Source organism: Schistocerca serialis, chromosome 7, assembly GCF_023864345.2.
Source record: "Schistocerca serialis cubense isolate TAMUIC-IGC-003099 chromosome 7, iqSchSeri2.2, whole genome shotgun sequence".
Lineage (NCBI taxonomy): Eukaryota > Metazoa > Arthropoda > Insecta > Orthoptera > Acrididae > Schistocerca > Schistocerca serialis.
The window spans coordinates 599,776,891-599,799,802 of NC_064644.1; the positions used below are offsets into that span (position 1 = coordinate 599,776,891).

A 22,912-nucleotide genomic window follows, 5' to 3' on the forward strand; every position below is an offset into this window, starting at 1 on the left:
ATTTCCCATAGCACTAGCTGTTAGGGTTGCTTCCCGTTTCGCGTCTCTGTGAACGCTGCAGTTGCTTTAGTCTTGTCTTCACAACCCCTATGTTGGGGGTTGCAGTACATTCGTAGATCCATCATTTAAAGATTGGTCTTCATAGTTTTAAGTAGGCTTTCTCAGGATAATTTGCATCTGTCCTCCAGTGTCTGTCAGCATCTCTGTGACTCTCTCCCAGGGGCCAAACAAACCTATGAACAGTCTTGCTGCCCTTCTCTGTCCAAGTTCAATATCACTGTTGGTTCTATTTGGTACCATACACTTCAACAATGTTCTACGATGGGTCTTTTGAGTGTTTTGTGAGCAATGTCTTTTGCAGACTGATTGCATGTTCTTAGTATTGTAGTAAATTGTCGTGAGTCGACCGATTCCACTGATATTATAGTCTTTTTTATATTTTAACTGCATAGTTGTAAATTTCTGAATATTCAAATCCAGCTGCAGATCTCTGCACCAGTTTTAAAACTTATGAAGATCTGACTGAATATTTGTTCAGCATTTTTAGAGACAGTACTTCATTACACACAACTGCACCATCTACAAAAATCTGAGATTTCTGTTAATACTGTCTGCTAGGTCATTAAAATAGAAAATGAAAACAATTAGTGTCCCAACACATTTCCCTCTGACACACCTGAAGTTACTTCAAAATCTGTCTATGACTCACATCCTAGATAACATCCTGCGTCCTCCCTAACAAGAAATCCTCAATCCAGTCATAAACTTCGCTTGATATCCTACAACATCGTTCCTGCGATAATAGGCGTCTGTATGCTACTTATTGTGAGTCAAATGCTCTTCGTAAGACAAGAAATACTGCCTGCCACGGCGCGTGTTCAACCCACTAGCTACTACTAAACTCACTTCAGACATTTGCCTGAAATGATTCGCAATTACGTCTGGCTAAATGCATTGACATGTACCCCGAACAACCAGCTTTATTTTAGTATCTAGAGGCAGTCGGAACTTGAAAGTATTCGGTGATTCCACCTCACAGAAATGCTATGTCCCTGCTTCCATTCTTCTGATAACCTTTCTACGCACCTCTTCCCCGTGCTTTCAGTGTGCTCTTTTGGGAACCGGAAGAAGGGGGGTTCCCAATGCATAAACCTGCCAGAAGAGGGGAAGTATTGTTCCGTCTCTCCCGTGTAGTGCTGCCAAAAAGTCAAATGGTGCCTGTGTTTTATGCTTCGTACAGAGTGCAGTCCAATTAAAAGTAACATGTACAGCTCACCAACGCTTAAATGCCACAGCAAACAGAAGCTATAACTGATTTCGGAAGCGGAACGCGTGGATCTGTTATAGACTCTATAAGCTGCAGTTTCTTTGGTAAAAAGCCCTGCTCGAAATACGGCGCCATAAACGCCTACTCCCTTGCCAGGACCGCCCGGTTAGCCGTTCGGTCTGGCGCACTGCTTTCCGGGCGGGAAGGCGTGCCGGTCCCCGGCTGCGCAAACACTTTCTCCACGTACGCGTACACCATAATTACTCTACCACGCAAACATTGGAGTTACATTCGCCTGGTGTGACACGTTCCTGGGGGAGTCCACTGGGGGTCGAACCGCACAATAACCCTCGGTTCGGTGTGGGGCGGCGGTGGGGTGAGTAGACTGCTGTAGCCTGATGTGGGGTTGTGTACCACTGAGGGCTACGGCGGGGATGAAGCCTCTCCGTCGTTCCTAGGTCCCCAATTCCATACAATACACTACAATACTTCCTTGCCGAGATCGTCGAACACAATATTTCTCCTAACTTCTTCCATTTACGCCCATGATGAACTAGGCGACGTAAAGCAGAGGAAAATTACACTCATAGCATCATTCAATAGTGATTGTTACTCGTACGATCACCAGTAAGTTACAGGTGCGTACTGTTCGTTGCTTAACGATTATCTGGAAATATCTGCTACTATTATCGCAAATTCTTCAACAAGAGTTCTGTGTGTCTAGAGACTATGACGGTTGTGGAATTTTCGTACTGAAAGAGATGCAACCCACATTTTGTTCGCTGATCATTATCGCCGCTCTTTACATGTCACTGAATATGCCCTGAATCACAGTAACGATGTTACATGTTGTCGAAGTGTGGAACTATGTGAGCGGTGCAAACACTATTAGATTGTAGTAGTGTATTTAAGTTGGATTTCACAGACATGAAAGTAAATAACTGGACCGTTACCGGAAAACATATCATTTCTGAATTTTTCCTTCTCCTGCTACTCCATACTTGCAGGCACAAATATTTCTCCGGTAACTCGTCAGTAACGCCGTCACGTTTCAACACAACGATTACGACCTTCTGACGTTTGTACCACACCGTAGTATTTGTTCTCCTTGACCCCTCGCACTGATCTCAAACTGTGTCTACAGACAGGTTGTTGCCAGGTGCGTACGGAGCGCTTTGTGACACAGCAGTCTGTTGGCAAACAAAAGGTAACGGCTGCGTTTTTCCACTAGCGAAAGCTTGTGACCCATTGCAGACAGGACCTGATGCCAACAGTTATCAGACTGTCCAACACACAATAGGAATTTCTATTATTATTTACGTCAGCCTGTACTCACATTGATCTGCAATAAACAACGATAGCTAGACTGATCTGTAAGTAAAACGAGAAATTTATGTGATGTAGGGAAGCTTCCGTATTTTTCAAGGTGCGAGTTGGGGAGACAGCAGTCAATTAAGTGCTCAACATCGGCTGTAGGCACATGCCTATCCAAGACACCAATCCGAAGACTAGCTTGATGACGCTTTCCACGCTTGCCTATTCTTCATCACTGCAAAACTACTGAAACCTACATCTGTTTCAATCTGCTTAATGTTTACAAGCATTGGATTACGTTACGATTGCTGCACCATTTAAACACCATTACTCCCCTCTATTACCTAATTAGTGATTCCCTGACATCTGAGGATGTGTTCTGTTAACTGTTCCCTTCTTTTAACCAAGTTTTGCCATAAATTTCTTTTTTCCCCCAATTCGTTTCAGTATCGCGTTATTAGTCTATCAGCTAGGAGTGTTCAACAAGTAACGCAACTCATTTTTTTCTCGGTCAATTTCAGTTGAAAAAATACAGAACTGGTTATAGGACATCGTGAAATGTTCCCGCTTCAGCCCCTGTAACTTCATGGAGTTGCAGTAGGGGGTGCCGCTGTATGTAGCCTTCAACATGGGGTCTGTAACGGAGGTCTGTTCAAAGTAGAGAGCTGCCATTGGATTTCTTTTGTCGGAAAACCAGAGCATCGCAGACATTCCTAGACTCTTCCAGAAAGTCTACGGAGACTTGGCTGTGAACAAAAGCACAATGAGTCGTTGGGCGAGGCGTCCGTCACCGCAGCAAGGTCACGCAAACCTGCCGTACGCAGCTGTGACTCCTGCAATGTTGGAGCGTGCGGACCCCTTCTCTTGAGGCGATCGACGGATAATAATCAAACACCTCGAAGCTCAACTGGACGTCTCTTTTGGTAGCTTAATGCCGTGGCACCGAACGGAGATTATGTTGCAAATTAGGATTTTATTGCCAGAAGAGTGGGGAATAATATGGTATATTGGAATCCTGAATAAAATCAACACGCTTTCAGAAAAAAAATGTGTTGCATTATTTGTTGAACGCCGTTCGTACATATTTAATCTTATCAACTACTGCTTCCGTTTCATGTCCTTCGAGTCTTATACCTGGAGGCTTATGCTTGTACCAGTTGTAGATAACATTTCGTTCCCAGTATACTGTCCCTGATACCTACAGAATTTCAAAAAGTGTATTCCAGTCAATATTGTCAAAAACTGGCTCTAAATCTACGTATGCTATAAAAGTAGGCTTCCCTTTCGCTTACCTGTCTTCTACACGTCATGGCTAGGATTGCCTAGCGTGTTCCTAAATTTCTCCGGAATCCAAACTGATGTCCCCGCGATCGCCCTCTACCAATTTTTCCATTCTTCTGCAAATAATTTGAGTCCTTAGCTTGCATCTAAACTCATTACGCTAACAATTAGGTAATATTCACACCTGACCATTTACAGTCGTTTTCAGTGGCAACCCGGATTAGTTTGTGAATGACCAACCTTGGGCAATTTCTCAATTTAATTGTCGCATTTCTGGTGGTACGATAAATCAATAGGGATGTCGGCGGATTCAAGAGAAGTAAAGTCCTAGCTGCCAAGCAAAAGCTGATCGAAGCGAAAATGAGCGTAAGGAGAAAAATGAGAGAAGCGTTCAATGATTTACAGAGTAAAACATTGTAAACTGACCTGAGTAAAAACCCTAAGACGTCTTGGTCGTATGTAAAATCAGTATGTGGCTTAAAATCATCTATTCATTCATTCAATGACCATACTGGTACCGAAACGGAAGATAACAGAGAGAAGGCCGAAATACTGAATCCGGTCTTACGAGATTGTTTAACAGCGGAGTATCGTAACACGGTCCCTCCTTTCAATCGTCATTCGAACGTCTAAATGGCAGATAGCGAGATAAACGATCGCGGAACAGAAAAACAACTACAATCGCTTAGTAGTGGAAAGGCGTCAGGACCAGATGAGATACCTATAAGATTCTATATTATGCGAAAGAACTTGCTCCCCTTCTACCAGTGATTTAACGTAGCTCGCCTGAGCAACTGGAAGAACGCGCAGCTCATTTATGTTCTTAAGAAGGGCCGTGGGACAAATCTACACAATTGAAGACCTTTATCGTTCACGTCAATCTGCTGTAGAATTATGGAACATGTTTTATGCTAAAGAATTAAGATACTCTTGGAGAAGGAAAATCTGCTCTATAAAAATCAACATGGATTTCGCAAACAGAGATCCTGCGAAACTCAGCTCGATCTGTTCCTACATCATATCCATAGCGCTGCAGACATAGGCGCTCAGGTCCATGCCGTGTTCCTTGACTTCAGGAAGGCATTTGACTCCGTCCTGCACTGCTGTTTAGTGAAATAAATACCAGATTATCGAGTATCGGAGCAGATTTGCGACTGGATTCAAGACTTCCTTGCAGACAAAACTCAACAGGTCATCTGAACGGAACTAAATAGATGTAAAGGTAATTTCCGGTATACCACAAGATAGTGTGATACGACTGTTACTGTTAACAACATACATAAATGGTCTAGTAGAAAGCGTTGGGTACTCTCTAAGGTTGTTCGCAAATGATGCGATTATCAGTTACAAAGTAGTAACGCCGGAATATAGTAACAATTTCCAAATGACCTCCAGAGAATTGACGAATGGTGCAGGCTCTGGCAGCTGACCCTGAAAGTAAATAAATGTAACATATTGCGCCTAAATAGGAAGAGAAATCCGGCACTGTATAGCCACACTATTGATGAGAAACGGCTGGAAACAGTGTCTGCAGTAAAATATCTAGGAGTAACTATCCTGAGCGACCTTAAGTGCAATGACCTCATAAAACAAATAATGGGAAAAGCAGATGCCGAACTCAGGTCCATAGGAAGAATCATAAGGAAATGTAACCCATCCACGAAGAAAGAGGCTTATAAGGAGCTTGTTCGACCGATTCTTGAGTACTGTCCATCTATCTGGGAACCTTACCAAGTAGGACTGATAAAAATAGATAGAGTTGATCGAACGAAGGACGACACGTTTCGGTACGGGATCGTTTAGTCGGCGCGAGGGCGTTACGGAGATATGCTCAACAAACTCCGCTGGCAGACGTTACAGGAGAGGCGTTGTGCATGACGGAGAGATTTACTACTGAAATTTCGAGAGAGCACTTTCCGGGAAGAGTCGAATAACATATTTGTGGTGTGCGTACTGTAAGACCTTCCGTACACACACCGTCAGATTATTTGACTTGTCGCTCTAAAGAAGTAGGCGAGTGTCAGCAATATGTCTCGTGGTCTTATCGTGGCGTGTTTATCTTCTGTCGTTAGGTCAGACGATAGAAATGCCACTTGCACGCTTAGAGTAGCAGATTGACGGTGACCAACTTTAAACAGAACTTGATTAATTTTCACACACATTTATTAAAATAATAAAAATCATACACATTACGTAACTTAATTTTGGATGCTGTTTACAATTGACAATCTGAAGTTACTTTGGTCTTGGTACGTTAATCTTATTCTCACATATCTCTCTGATACTTGACAAAAGTGTCTATACATTTCTCTTCATAGCTATGTACAGGAATATGATAATCTTATTAGGCGCAGACTGAAACTTGACTATAGACTCGTACAGACAAACGCAGATTGGTACAGACTAATGCAGACTGGTACAGACTAATCCAGACTGACTAATCGGAGTTCTGTACACTCGTTATAATACCACGCGCATTCAGGTATCACTGCGGGAGTGTGATCCGCGAGGAGAAAAGGTTCTACGTTAGCAGCAATCTCATTGGCTGCGTGACATATTAATACGCGGATCAGCGGAAGCAGAATTTGGTCCGTCTCTACGACAGCGCCATCTCGTAGTGCGGAGACGGACGAGCGCTGCGCCTGCGCTGTTGTGCTTAGTGGGGCGCGCTCTAGTGGGAAAGTTGTGTACGCGCTGACTATGCGGAACTATGTACACAACAATATTACTTCTCGTCTTGCGTATTGACATGACGAGAAAATTGGAGAAATTAGAGCCAATACAGAGGCTTACGACAATTATTCTTCCCACACACTATTTGCGACTGGAACAGGGTTGGTGGGCTCAGTTAGTGGTAAAAAAGGTACCCTCCGCCACACACCATTAGGTGGCTTGCGGAGTATGACGTAGTCGTGGATGTAGCAGGAGAGCAGCAGCATGGGGGCGTGGGTCCGCGAGAGCTGACCGCCGCCACCATTCAGTGGGGAGAGTCGTGTCAGAAGATAACGTGACGAATAAATATCCAAACAGTATTTTGCGATCGTGACTGTATTATTCGTAAAAAACCAAGGAGGGTGTCGCAAGCTATGTTCCACTGCATAAGACGTCGCTGTTATTGGTATCCCTTATCATTTTTTGTTTGTTTTTCACAGGAGCTCAAGAGCCCCTGTCTACGTCGCGCGGTGCCTTACAGTGTGTTTGCCGCCGACAAGGATAGCGCGCACGTCTCCGTAATACGGAGCGAAACGGCATCGGTGTGCATCGGCCGCGACGAGTTCCGTGGGGCGTTTGTCGAGGCCAGTGCGTCCGCCGCGGGCGTTTACCTAGTCCAGAAACACACGTAGCTTCCCTAAGCTCTCGGTCACGTTTTTAAGTCTACATAATGCTCTGAAATTAGTTGAACAGGTTACGTTTCAACGACAAATGCCAGCTCTCGAAGCACACGAAATGTCAGCGTATACGATGGTCAAATAACTAACGGTTCATCAACCTCAAGTGAACTGAGAACCTCTACACTGTCAAAACTGGATCGTTACTGGCATGGATGGTACATACTGTTCACTGATATTTCCAAATTGTTGTGTACCTCTGCACGAGACGCAGTTTTTGATGACCGTGCATGGTTGGGGCAATTCTTCTTGTTACCTACGAAAACTGAAAGAACCAGAGGTTGTGGAGAGGTTCAGGAGGAGCGTAAGGGAACAATTGACAGGAATGGGGGAAAGAAATACAGTAGAAGAAGAATGGGTACCTTTGAGGGATGAAGTAGTGAAGGCAGCAGAGGATCAAGTAGGTAAAAAGACGAGGGCTAGTAGAAATCCTTGGGTAACAGAAGAAATATTGAATTTAATTGATGAAAGGAGAAAATATAAAAATGCAGTAAATGAAGGAGGCAAAAAGGAATACAAACGTCTCAAAAATGAGATCGACAGGAAGTGCAAAATGGCTAAACAGGGATGGCTAGAGGACAAATGTAAGGATGTAGAGGCTTATCTCACTAGGGGTAAGATAGATACTGCCTACAGGAAAATTAAAGAGACCTTTGGAGAAAAGACAACCACTTGTATGAATATCAAGAGCTCAGATGGAAACCTAGTTCTAAGCAAAGAAGGAAAGCAGAAAGGTGGAAGGAGTATATAGAGGGTCTATACAAGGGCGATGTTCAAATGGCTCTGAGCACTATGGGACTTAACTTCTATGGTCATCAGTCCCCTAGAACTTAGAACTACTTAAACCTAACTAACCTAAGGACATCACACAACACCCAGCCATCACGAGGCAGAGAAAATCCCTGACCCCGCCGGGAATCGAACCCGGGAACCCGGGCGTGGGAAGCGAGAACGCTACCGCACGACCACGAGATGCGGGCACAAGGGCGATGTACTTGAGGATAATATTTTGGAAATGGAAGAGGATGTAGACCAGGATGAAATGGGAGATATGATAGTGCGTGAAGAGTTTGACAGAGCACTGAAAGACCTGAGTCGAAACAAGGCCCCGGGAGTAGACAACATTCCATTAGAGCTACTGACGGCCTTGGGAGAGTCAGTCCTGACAAAACTCTACCATCTGCTGAGCAAGATGTATGAGACAGCCGAAATACCCCAAGACGTCAAGAACAATATAGTAATTCCAATCCCAAGGGAAGCAGGTGTTGAGAGATGTGAAAATTACCGAACTATCAGTTTAATAAGTCACGGTTGCAAAATACTAACGCGAATTCTTTACAGACGAATGGAAAAACTAGTAGAAGCCGACCTCGGGGAAGATCAGTTTGGATTCCGTAGAAATGTTGGAACACGTGTGGCAATACTGACCCTATGACTTATCTTAGAAGAAAGATTAAGGAAAGGCAAACCTACGTTTCCAGCATTTGTAGACTTAGAGATAGCTTTTGACAATGTTGACTGGAATACTCTCTTTCAAATTCTGAACGTGCCAGGGGTAAAATACAGGTAGCGGAAGGCTATTTACAATTTGTACAGAAACCAGATGGCATTTATAAGAGTCGAGGGACATCAAAGGGAAGCAGTGGTGGGGAAGGGAGTGAGACAGGGTTGTAGCCTCTCCCCGATGTTATTCAATCTCTATATTGAGCAGCCAGTGCAGGAAACAAAAGAAAAGTTCGGAGTAGGTATTAAAATCCATGGAGAAGAAATAAAAACTTTGAGGTTTGCCGATGACATTGTAATTCTGTCCGAGACAGCAAAGGACTTGGAAGAACAGTTGAACGGAATGGACAGTGTCTTGAAAGGAGGATATAGATGAACATAAACAAAAGCAAAACGAGGATAATGGAATGTAGTCGAATTAAGTCGGGTGATGCTGAGGGAGTTAGATTAGGAAATGAGACGCTTAAAGTAGTAAAGGAGTTTTGCTATTTGGGGAGCAAAATAACTGATGATGGTCGAAGTAGAGAGGATATAAAATATAGACTGGCAATGGCAAGGAAAGCATTTCTGAGGAAGAGAAATTTGTTTACATCGAGTATAGATTTAAGTGCCAGGAAGTCGTTTCTGAAAGTATTTGTATGGAGTGTAGTCATGTATGGAAGTGAAACATGGACGATAAATAGTTTGGACAAGAAGAGAATAGAAGCTTTCGAAATGTGGTGCTACAGAAGAATGCTGAAGATTAGATGTGTAGACCACATAACTAATGAGGAGGTATTGAATAGGATTGGGGAGAAGAGAAATTCGTGACACAACTTGACTAGAAGAAGGGATCGGTTGGTAGGACGTATTCTGAGGCATCAAGGGATCACCAGTTTTGTATTGGAGGGCAGCGTGGAGGGTAAAAATCGTAGAGGGAGACCAAGGGATGAATGCACTTAGCAGATTCAGAAGGATGTAGGTTGCAGTAGGTACTGGGAGATGAAGGAGCTTGCACAGGATAGAGTAGCATGGAGAGCTGCATCAAACCAGTCTCAGGACTGAAGACCACAACAAACAACAACAACCTACGAAAAGCTCGGTATTAAATGCAGAGGTGTTCTCATTCATTAATCTATAATTTACATACCAGGTTTCCAAGTCAACAAAGTCCTAATAAGTAAAAACTCGACGACTGCGCTATAGTCTCTTACGAGGACAGGTGAAGGAAAAATTGCAAATCCCTTGCCGCGGAATCTACCGAGTAGTCTCAACGGAGAAAAGGAGCTGCGTTAACTGATTTGTCTAATGGACACCAGGACAAGTCGGTGTTAGGGGCGATGATTACATGTACCCACTATATACTGATCTTCATAGTACAGTCGCCTCTCACGCAAACACGGAATGGGCGAACTTAGTAGACACGGGCTGTAACATCAGAGGGACATGGTATTGGGAAATTCAACAACGGTTTCACGCCATCCTTGCTTAATCAACTCAGAGCTCATTAGAAAAGAGCCAATCACATGAATACCAAAAGAACGGGGCATTTGTTGAAATTAATATCTTCCACAAGCCATGATTCCTGCCTCATTGGAAATGGCGTTGCAGATATACGAATGGTAAAACTGTACAGTAATCTATAAAATACAATTTTCTCTTAGAGTAGTGCTCAGTTCCACTCACAGGTCCATTCCTAAATGTGCTCGTATCTGGCATTTCATTTCACCCCTCTTTGCAGAAGCGAACTTTAAACCTCGAGGGTCTTTTTTATGTTTCGTATATATAATTACATTTCATATTAAAAATATGTGTCTTTTGTTGTAATGATACAGTCAGCATAATGTATTTTTAGACTAACTGTCTCGGACAATGTTTCGCTGATCTTTACATAATTTGGTTCTGTAATACATTGTTTTTTATATTTTGTGATGATGGGAGACAAGTTTTGTGTTTGTCTTATTTTCTTACACAGTTGTATATGGTAACATGGGCTTTCCCTGAAGCCAACTAAAAAAAAACTATCGGATCTTGAAAAGCAGGAACAATCAGCTCTCGAAAAGCATCAGTTTACCCTGGTGGTGCCTGGTATTTCATGATTTGGCCCTTTGTTTAGTTTATGTTGTTAATATTTGCAGCCATTACTCAACAATTGCTACTTAAATTATATTTATCATGTACACAAAAATAAACACAGTACTATCCGCCGTCGGGACAAAATGTTTACTATTATTTTTGACCAAACATATTGCACCTATCAGCGGCCTATAAAACAAAGAGAGAGAATTCTTTCACTACACAGATTTTGTCATTTTATTTAGTGTTTCCTATCTGTATCTAATAACAAAACACTTATAGTTTGACAACCATCTCTTTTCAGTTTACAGACCACTGATGATGCCTAATACCAATAGGTGACACATGTTTGGTTGAAAACAGTTAACAAACATTTAGTCGCAAAATACAGGTAATATGTATTTTCATCTACATGATAAAAATAATTATTTTCAAAATAGATATTTCACTTTGCAGAGGAGTGTGGGCCTTTCTGAAGCTTCCTGGCAGATTAAAAATGTGTTTCAGAGCGAGACTCGAACCTGGAGTGTTGGCTGACGCAGACAACGCTATTACCAGCTTAGCTACCCAGGCTCGACTCACGACCCGCCGCCAGAGATTTGCTTCCGCCAGTACCTCTTCTCCTACCTTCCCGAATTCGCACAACTTCTCCTGCGGATCTTGCGGGACTAGAAAGTGAGGATAATGCGGAGACGTGGCTTAACCACAGCCTAGAGGAGTGTTACCAGGATGAATCTTTCACTCTATGATGGGAAACTTCCTGCAAAATCAAAAATTTGTCACGGGATGGGATTTGAACTTGGAACTCTGCATTCTTCCAGTAATGCTAGACCCGCCAGGTACAGCGGAGAACTTGCTTTAAGTTTGAAAAAGTACGACAAGTATATTGGTGGAAGTAAAGTTGTGCCTGACAAGGGAACCTCCCCATCGCACCCCCCTCAGATTTAGTTATAAGTTGGCACAGTGGATAGGCCATGAAAAACTGAACACAGATCAATCGAGAAAACAGGAAGGAGTTGTGTGGAACTATGAAAAAAGTAAGCAAAATATACAAACTGAGTAGTCCATGTGCAAGATAGGCAACATCAAGGAGAGCTTGAGCTCAGGACTGCCGTGGTCCCGTGGTTAGCGTGAGCGGCAGCGGAACGAGAGGTCCTTGGTTTAAGTCTTCCCTTGAGTGAAAAGTTTATTTTTTTTTATTTTCAGACAATTATTATCCGTCCGTCCGTCCGTCTGTCCGTCCGATGCGAGGTAATTGCGCCGTAGTATGGGGACGTTACACCTAAACAAACATCGAAACACACGACGTCAGTCGACTATAGCGCACGGAAGAGAGTATTACTGCTAACGAGGCGATCAAATGTTTTCGGTTCCCATTGGAGAAGCACGTCCTTTCGTCTACTAATCGCACGGTTTTGCGGTGCGGTCGCAAAATACAGACATTAAACTTATTACAGTGAACAGAGACGTCAATGAACGAACGGGCAGATCATACCTTTGCGAAAATAGAGAAAATAAACTTTTCACTCGAGGGAAGACTTGAACCAAGGACCTCTCGTTCCGCTGCCGCTCACGCTAACCACGGGACCACGGCGCTCCTGAGCTCACACTATCCTTGATGGTGCATATCTTGCGCATGGACTACTCATTTTGTACATTTTGTTTATTTTTTCATAGTTCCACACAACTTCTTCCTATTTTTTCGATTGATCTGTGTTCAGTTTTTCAAGGCCTATTCACTGTGCCAACTTATAACTAAATGTGAGGGGGGTGCGATGGGGAGGTTCCCTTGTGAGTAGCTGTCGGTACCAATACACTCGAGGTTCCACACACACAGATTTAATTTGTCATTAAGTTTCACGATTGTTTGGTTTAACTTGGTGGATGAATTCCCTTTTTGCCGTCACCGACGTCAGATCTGCACTTGTCTGTGCGCTATCGCATTTTAACTGCTGGTGAATCGCTTTATCTGAACTGGAGATTGGGAACCAACACGGCGTTCCCCTAAACGAGTGTGGGGAATCTCGGTCAGGCTGTTCGGGCTCACCTCCCTGTCTTGCTAGGTAGCACGCTGTGCGCTAAACCTCGAGCGGGTGTGCCTATGTACAAAGCGCGCCAATCACAAATAGCATTCTCTTGCACTATTCCATCGTCGTTTTATAATTTCTTCATTACTGCTTCAGCTAACAGGGTGATAAGTTGTGTTTGTATTGTCATAGTCCAAGAGTGTAGCTAAATTACGCGATAAACAGCAAGCTAAGTGAGAAAAAACTTACGAACCGGGCAAGAGAAATACCCAGATTCCGCGGCAACAGCACAATCTCACAACGAGGTAGTTTTCTACGACATAATTAGCAATCCCATAAGCGTTTGGCTGGGATCTATCTCATGCAACTGCGTTGCTTAGTTTCATTACACTAAGATTAAACTGATTTTTGTCACACATATTTACCTTTGTAGCATAAAGCCATCTATTCCTCACATGTGTACAAAGTAGGCCGCGCGCCTGCTCGAGAGTTAACTTATACGAGATATTTCTTTGTCGTTTTCTTTGGTTCTTGAAAACTAAAATCTCCTTTAAACCAAAAATCTTCGTGAAAATTAAAAATCATCTTGAAAACTGAAAGCCTTGTTGAAAGCTAAAACACCTCACGAAGCCTAAAACTCCAATCTAAAACAAAAACTCTTCTAGGAAATGAAAACTAAAATTTTTCGACAAACTAAAATCCATGCATATTATAAAAATGGATGCATGTACGTGTGTATGTTGCACATCCTAAACCACTGGACCGATTTCAACCGAACTTTGTACACATATTCCTTAGCGACAGGCGAAACTGCAATGGGAATAAGAAGCACCTACGTTCAGGAGATATGACCTCATAGTGAGTTGCGTGGGAAACTGTGCGTAGTGAACGACGTTTGAATTCATTACTTCTCCGCTGCTCCCTCTACTCACAACACATTTTGCAGATAGTATCCACATATGCCGTTCAATTTACCTACAAAAGTATATCATTGTATGACACATCAGGAGATATAAAGTCAGAAACACTAAGTTGAGTAAAAAATAATAATATACCATATTCGTTCTTTATATCCCTACAGTCGAGTTAGCTTAAGGAAATCCCTGACACTCTGCAGCGCTTTTGACAGCTGTCAACTGCGAAGTGGAATCGGCTGTAGCCGAAAAACAACAGTCTCGTATAGATTGTGAACAGTCGTTGCCACTGAGGCGTTTACAAAATCGAGTTGTAGACACGCGCCCAGCGTACAGAAACTATCTGGAATACTGTGCATTTGTACATTTCGCATACTTATTTGTACGAATACATGGAAATGAAATTTTTTCGATCTTGCTCTACAAACATAGTACATTTTTAGTTTTCGCTTCGAACAGAAAATTGACAAAATGAATACCCGGGCAATGGCGGGTTTGTCAGTTAGTATTATTAAAAACTGAGAAATTTCTCAAAAACTAAAAATCCTGTTGAAACTAAAACCTACCTTCGCTACGAGCAGCTTTGCAAAATACACACTTTATCTACAAAGCAATCAGAAGTGGCGTATCGGAACTATACGATGGGAACGAGGCCGATTAAGCCGTGGCGCCATTTACATTTAGTGCGCCAAAGTGCCCGTAGACGCTGCCCACACGGCTGTGCACATACTGGTGCTGAAACCTTCCAAAGTAAGGCCTATGCTTCGACTGGCCAATTCAGAAACTATTGCTCGACGTCAGGAATGCGGCTGCCCAGTGTAGCACGGCTGTATTTATCGGGGAGCGTGAACTCTCACATCATCTGAAGGTCCCTATCAGTTTCATAGGGAGACTCTGCACGAGGTGAAAATAGCAGTGTAGCGTGTTATTACTCCAAAACCGAAAATATTTTATCCATATAGCGACGAAAACTTTCGCGACGGAATTGTTTTATTAAACATTCCCGCTGCACCTGTCTAATATGAGCTTTCCATACTGTCCACCACTGTCTTTCTCAGGAAAGCTACTGACTGGCGAGGAAGTAAGGGAGTCACAATTTTAATAGCGAATTAACGGGAGCAGTACAGCGAGATCATTTACTGCATTTTAACTGTGAATTTCGCTTAGCGGTGAGATATCACTTTAGAATTTTAAATGAAATCCAGCTCCTACTCAAAACTTGATGCGATAACGGTCAGAATATTGATGTTAGGACAGGACAGTACATTTATATTGCAGCTCACATACATTTCATTTCATAAAGAAATACGCGTCGTTTCTCCAGGACACGGCGCCCTTCTTTCGTGAACTTAAACTTCTTTATTGTATGTGAGGACGCAGGTACATCGTCGAACCAGTAACGCCTGCTTTACACTAACCAGTCTTCTGAAGAGCTTCTGCTCTATCTGGAAAACCACTTGCTTCTTACGTAATGGATCCTCTACGTTTTATCACGCTGGACAAGGGACTTCCACTGCAGAATGCTGATAGTCGGACTAACGCTGCAATTGAACAGGTGTCTTGTGTCTGATTCGCAGAAACCTCAAAGGTACTGAGCGGAAGAAAGTTACTCAGCAATCCATATCTTATCTAAAAGAATCCATCACGAACGTAAACAGCATTTTTGCACAAGTATCTATGTATTCATTTAGAAGACATATTTATAATTTTTCAGATTTTCTCGACGTGATTGATTAATGGTGTACTTCCTGGTGTTCTACCGAGCTGTTGAGATGTTCTAAAACGTAGGCGAGGTTGGATTACCTCGGCCAGAGGAGAGACCGACTTCTCAGCACAGCGACCTTCCTAACAAGGTGTTGAGACGAACAGGTTGAACCTATCAGTGCGCACTTTGCAAAACAAAAGTGCATGATAGCGTTACTTGGCGTCGGGAGTCGAACTCGGCTATAAATATCGGTGCGAGACCAACAGTAGTTCACAGTCTGGTTGAAGTCCAGGCAGCGAGTACACACAACAGCAAAACTCGCAGCACCTGAAGAAGGCAGTTGTGTTACTCGTCGAAATATTGTGCCAAAAATGGAAACAACACTATTTCTCATTATGCCAGTCGTCGATCTGCGTAGTGTACTTTGCTTTAGTAACAACTATACTAAAGCCTGTGGTGCTCTATGGTGGACCGCTGTACCCTTCTCTGTTCAAGACGTCACTAGGCAACAGAACGGAAGAGCATGTGCCCACTACAACATTCCTCCGACAGGTAATGGAGTATGTGGGAAGTCACCGTCGTAGGGCGAAATGTTCGCAGCTTCAGTACTCTCACCTAAGGAAGAGACCTCACGACGCTGAGATTCAACTGTCTGCTCCGGAAATGCAGACCAATCTCCCGGACCTTCTATGTGTAAAATACAGCCCGATGTCTTTAGGAAGATCCACCGATGAAAGGACCTGTCTCCTACAGGTGTTAAATTGACTCATTCACAGAACTGTAATGTTATCACCAATAACTAACAGGCGAATCACAGGCAAGAAATAAGAAACAACGTTCGAGAGTGACTGGGAAATGAAATTATTTGGTGGGTCCTTCTGAAAAACATTCCTTGTACGTAACCCTCGACAGTTCGCAGTTGACGTCCATCATACAACAGGACACAAACTTACTCTGCTTGAAAGCGACAGGGCCCCGTAGCACGGTGTAGGTGCTACTAGTGGCAGCTTCACGTCTACTACTGCGATGAGTGTCGAGTTTAGGCTCGTTATGCGCAGCTACGTCACGCATTCTCCGACAGCCGATGCGCGTTCAGAGTGGTCTTAGCGCTCTGTTGTGAATGTCGTACCCAATGCGAACATTAAACGTGATTTACTCAAGTTTTATTCCGTTTGTTGCGAGGTGTCATGGCTGATGGTGGTGGCAAGCGACAGATTCTACACAAGCACGTGAGAGACACTATTTCAGGGTGGACGCTTACATCAAGAGCAAAGCACGTGTATGCGTGTACCGTAACTGTTGCTTAGAACCGGCAACAGTGCAAACCCAATCCGTTCCCCAACCTTCGCGGACCACCATCGTTCGTGGATGGGACTACAGCATTGTCTTAGCCACAGAAGGTCGACGACGACGCTAAAGCACACGTCACTGCAAAGTCTGTCCTGATCATAGTGATTAATTCTTTATATGTGTGCTTTAACGAGACAATTCTACAGAGTTGCAAATAAGAAATTAAACTATACTACCACATATGCCTTCTCGTTCCAAAGAAGCACTGTTATATTGCCCTTAGAATTGTTTTGAAAGTTCTGCTTCTCCATTTCTGTGCTAATGTTGTTACAACTGCTATGCTGTTATGGGAGGCCTAGTGACCTATTTTTAACATAAATATCCACGTGTCTCGGTTGCAACACGTAGACAAAAAATTACCTAGTAAGGCGCCACACGGGGCTTCATATATCCCTAACCACTGAAACTTCGTTGGCATCCAGCCAGATGCGTGTAAGCACATCCAACGTGAACATTTTCATACACAACTGGAAAGGAGACGAAAAACGACGAAGTCGCTGTTATAAGACACGAAACAATAGTCTAGTCAGTGAAAGATTGGGATGCGTGTACTATTTAAGGAACAAATCAGGATTTCTTTGGTATATCCAAACTTGTTAACCAGGAGGAGAGGACTACAACCGATTGGAATTTTACAGTTTTCAGCATTACCGTCAGCTGTAATTTCATTACGAATTTACTGGCAACCGGTTTCGACGATACACTTCATCATCATCAGGCCCTCTAAATACAGAGTGGCTGAATTTTCCCTGAAGACATCAGTCAGAAAGTCCCACGACAAAATAACCGGTATCCGCATCAGTGAATAACCACATTCGGAGAGACCGCAGACAAACTAGCGAAATGCAAAGGTCCGGTCCAGGGCAGAGGTTAACCCATCTGAAAATTTGACGAGATTAAATTTTTTTAATCAGACGCAAAATTTGTGTGTGATTTGCCCCCTTCGAAAAGCGTGTGAGAAACACATTACTCTGCTATGACATGAAGTGGTAATTTTTTCCACACTGTTATCGATAGGTTTTGGAGACGGCCGGGAAGCGAACGTCAGGCGCCGTGTTCGTTAGCTGTCCTTCCTCAATTTGCTGTGTGTGTGGTTCCAAGCTGTCTCTTGACATCCGTTGACAACGAAGTGCTGTTTTTTTGTAGGAGTCGCAGGGGGTGAGATTAAGTGAAGACATATTCGTGTGAAGAAAAGGTGTAGTACTGCTCAAAACTAAAAAAACTTCCTATAATGACATGAAACTAGTACCTGTTGAGATATGGACTAATCTGTCTTCATGTTAGCACCTGTATGTTACGTAAAAGTAAACACTACAGACGTGGTTACTACGCATCTTGACACATTCTTCAGCTCATCTTCGCAGTGAATCACGCACTCCTTCAGGAATACCTGGCTACATTTCGATTGCGTCACAAACATTCGCCTCATGCCCCAGCAGCGTCTACACGTAGTCCACCGGTTGCGCATACATCAACGTCTTCAAATGTTCCCATTACCAATGAATGCAACGGATTCGGGTTCGCAGACCAGGAAGGGCTAGTATCAGAATTCTTTGACCAATCCATCGCCGATGAAACCGTTCGCTGGGGTATTGTGGCACGATCCCTAGAAAATGGGGTGCAGCCCCGTCCTGCATAAACCACGGTCGTTGTCTTCCTGCGAGGGTAACGTTCTCCAATAGCGTCGATAATTCATCGCGTAGAAATCGGTGACACATAGCACCTGTTAATCTGTTTTGTAAATCGTATGTCCTATGAGTTTGCCCTCGACAATACACATACATCGATACTAAAACGATCCTGATCCTCCCCTCCATGACCACTAGAGGATTTGCATCTGCCAACACGTGTGTACTGTAGTAAAGTACTAGGCCATCTCCTGTGAATAACCAACACAATAGTCGTCACAAGTGGTACGGCCCACATTTATACGGATGTTTCTTTCCAGTCACACAACTATAGGAAGTTTTCTTCTAGTTTTGACCAATATCACCTCGTGTTGAAACATATTACACTTCTTCAAAAGATCCTGTATGTTTTAAATTAAGAACTTTTACTTGGTGTAGTCACGTTACTGTGACCACCGTCCATGTTCCATGTCACCGTGCAATAACCACTCACTGACCGCAGGCAGCAGCACTAGCAGTGAAGGGCATATAAAGCATGCCGGGACGATGCAGAAAACAGTGCAGTCTTTGTCGTAATGCGGAAACGCAGCGATTTATCCGCCGTCCAAAAGGGTGTGATCATTGGGTGGAAGCATTTCCGAAGTGGCTAAATTTGTGAAGTGTGTGCGCGCCGCCGTGGTTGAAGTATACAGTGCATGGAACAATGGCTCTTTCGAAAACCGGCGCTGAGGCAACTGTGGCGCACCCTGGGCCATAGACGTCAGGGCTGAACGACGGTTGCGGAGATATGCAAGGGCGAACCGATGACCAACTGAACCGAGGGGCTAGCAACAGTGCCTCGTCAACGGCCATTCAGCGAACTTTGCTTTGTATAGGCCTTGGTTCATGCACCCAAGCTTCCTGCTGTCCATAGGCGACGAAGGCTGGACCTTGCACGCCAATACCGCAGCTGGTCGTCAACCGACTGGCGACAGGTGGCCTTTTCAGATGCATCACGTTTTATGCTCCATGGGACAGATCGCTGGCATGTAGAGCGTGAAACGTACGAAATCAAAGTGGGAGCGTTATGGTCTGCCGAATGTTTTCGTAGAATCTCTAGGTGATCTCGGCATTCTGGAGGCACAACGGATCGAGACAAGTACGCATCCATCCTTGGGCACCATGTCCATCCCTACATGCAGTTTGTCTTTCCTCGGGACGATGGCGTCTACCAGGAGGACACTGCAACGTGTCGTACAGCTCGCAGCGAACGTGCGTGGTTCGAAGAGCACCAGGATGGGTTTACCCTACTCCTCTGGCCACTAAACTTCCCGGATTTAAACCCAATCGAGATTCTGTGGGACCACCCTGATCGGACTGTCCACGCCCTGAATCCTCATCCGAGAAACCTATCAGAGCTGGCCACGGCACCGGAGTCCGCACGACTGCGCATCCTTATCGGTACCTTCTAGAATCTCACTGGCTCTCTTCCTGGCTGTCTCTCTGCGGTGTGTGCTGCAAAAGGTGGCTATTGGGGTGGACAGTATCAGAAAAAAAGGTATTTCTCGTTGCACCGGGACTTTCTCGCGAAATTTCGATCACCAACTTTCTCCTCCGATTGCGAAAAAAATTTGCTGACGCCGACGTGCACAGGGAGAAACGACCACCACAACAGAATAAGGGAAATCAGAACTTGGGCGGAAAGATGTAGGTGTTCGTTTTCAAGAGTGGAATAATAGAGAATTATTATGAAGGTGGTTCGATGAACCCTCTGCCAGGCACTTAAGTGTGATCTGCAGAGTATCCAAGTAGGTGTAGATGTGACTGGACCGTGTATTTGTTTATCAATACTCAAATTATTCTTTCTTTGTACTCTATTTAAATTAAGAAATTGAGTATGAACACGCAAGCTGAAACTATCTTGAATAAGATACACCTTATGAAAAAGGCGAAGGGTGGACTTCTACATAATGTAAATTGCTTGGTATACTGTGCCAGTCGCAAAACTAAGCGTAGTTTGTAATTTTATTTTATATCAAAGGTTTATGTTACGTCCGTACAGTACTATTGTTGGCTGTTTAGTCAATGTCGCCTAAAAAAGCAGATAATGGGAATCTGTACTCGGTATTATATTATTTGCCCCAGCGCTTTGTACACTGGTATGGACAGCGTTAAGCGTTACGCTATTGTTTTTTCTGTGTGGTCCAAATACCAAGTATCAACGACGCCTTTTGTAACAGTTTACACCTTTAACGAATTTCGTCACATTTCTCAAATGGTTAATCTGTACAGCTAAGGTGCAGCCGTTGTGAATGTCAGACGGCATGCCGTCGTGGTCTCGGCCGGCTGCAGAGCTGTGTGGAGACTGAGTTGGTACTCACCCATCGGAGTGCACGAGGACGCGCAGGTCGTCGTCCTCGTCGCTGGAGGGCGGCGCCTGCACCAGCAGCGGGGGCGGCGGGGGCGGCGGCGGCACGGCCGCGGCTCCGCTCCTGCGGGCAACAACAGGGGGCGTCAGGCGCAGCCGCGTGCACGCCGGCGGCGCAGAGGTGCGGGGAAACTACGGGATGGCCAACAAAAACTGGCCCGCAAAATGTTTCAGGCACGGAGTGGTCCAATTTAATTTTTGGAGGTAAGAACTAAACAACGCATTCAGTCACAACTTTTTCGCGTTTTTTTAACTGCATGATGCATTTCGGACCCTGTGTGTCTATCGTCTGGTGTAATTTGTCTTAATACATGTTTTATTTCTTCTCCTGAATGATGCATTTCACCTCATTCAGGAGAAGAAATAAAACATGTATTAAGGCAAATTACACCTGACGATGGACCCACAGGGTACGAAATGTATAATGTAGTTAATAAAACACGAAAAAGTTGTGACTGAAGGCGTTGTTTAATTCTTACCTCCAATGTTTTGACTACAGTCACGTTTTAAGCTGCAAAATATGGATAAAATTAAATTTAATTTGATTCTATTTGGTTGTTAATAAGTCTATTTTCTATATGTTTACTTCTGAAACAATATGCTATGTACAAACGTGTTACTGTATTTGGAAAACTCTAGTAATTTATGACTAACCGTTACTGGTGTTTTCACATCCGACGTTTCCCACTGAAAAGATGTTTTTTAGCTGTCGTCCTGCTTCCGCATAGAAGGTTTCCGTTATAATCTTGCATTGGAATTGCCGTCGTTTATCAGATAGTGTAATTCTCCATGTAAGTCCCTATTTCATCAACAGAGTGCGACCACAGTCTTCAACAGAGTTGAACTATTTCGATGAATATAATATCGTCAGTGTAAAGCAATTATGGCTGTATCCTCTACACAAACTTTTTTGAAGAGATCTTCGCAGGCTCTAGTAGAATGAACGCGGAACGTAATTCCTATAACACACTCCTGTTTTCTGTAAGTTTTACACCATGCAGCGGAGTTTCCTCGGGATTCTGCGTACGGAGTCCTGTCAAGATTTGATAATAATCCACTTTTCGTAGCCTCTCTGTTCTTTCTCTCAGATATCAGATGTTTCACTTGCTGCCTTTTCACTGACAGAACTGACACCTATATCATCTGAAAAAATAACAAATTTTGCACCTTCCAACAACAGAAGTGGGAGAACACGCTGGACGTACCCTCATATGGGAAGAGGTGGGAACACGTAATGTACCAAGGAACATTGTCGAACATGATGGTTTTGGTGGTCCAGGTGTCATCGTTTGGAGAGCGTAAATTGCACAGGCGTACTGACGTTCAAAGGTTTGAAAACAGCACACTACCGGTCAACATTATTGTGTCACTGTACTCTTCAGGATTCACCACACCATCAAACAATGCAAATGGAGTAGTTCTTGGAACGGGAGGACGCTCGGTGAGTGGACTGGTCTGCCCGTCCATCAAACTTTAGTCCCATCGAGCCGTTTCGGATGCGATGGGTGACGTACTGCACGCCCGCATGAAATACAACGACCACCCGGAGTTGTTAACCGTGCTGGTGGGAGCATGGAACGCCCTACTCCCTACCAATCTTTCGGACAGCAAGGGAACACGCTGCACACTATACACTGCCGCCCGTGGTCATCATAACAGCCTGTTATGAGCCACCATGAACCGTGGTGATTTGTGTGTAATTATTGTCTTCAAATCAAAGTTTAATTTCCTTCGACTAATTGCATATTTCTTTAAGATACATTATGTACCGTACTGCAGCACGTCTTTCTACGTAGGGTCCAAGCTTCATGAATTTTGTTGATGCATCACTAGGAAGTTACTACCGTCCTTACGTTCTGCGCATCAGTATGCTATAAACAGCAGAATATCAGTCATACCTTGCAGCCTTAGAAGCGGATCTAAGTAGTACAGACACAGGTGTCCCATTTCCTACAATGCTGTACAGAAAGCAGTAAACCAATTTATTTACATAGCAGCGACCAATCCAATACCAAATCAGATTTTCGCAGGCCCAAATAATATTAGTTTTCGTTCGATTATGAGACGCGTAC

General features: G+C 43.8%; 1 protein-coding gene across 1 annotated transcript in view; it reads right to left on the reverse strand.

Moving 5' to 3' along the window:
• Nucleotides 1-22,912, reverse strand: part of LOC126412343 (GRAM domain-containing protein 2A-like) — a 669,092-nt gene that overhangs the window by 467,600 nt on the left and 178,580 nt on the right. Inside the window, exon 2 of the mRNA XM_050081893.1 lies at nucleotides 20,794-20,904. Within this exon, the coding sequence (XP_049937850.1) occupies nucleotides 20,794-20,904 (111 nt within the window). The remainder of the gene's footprint in view (nucleotides 1-20,793; nucleotides 20,905-22,912) is intronic.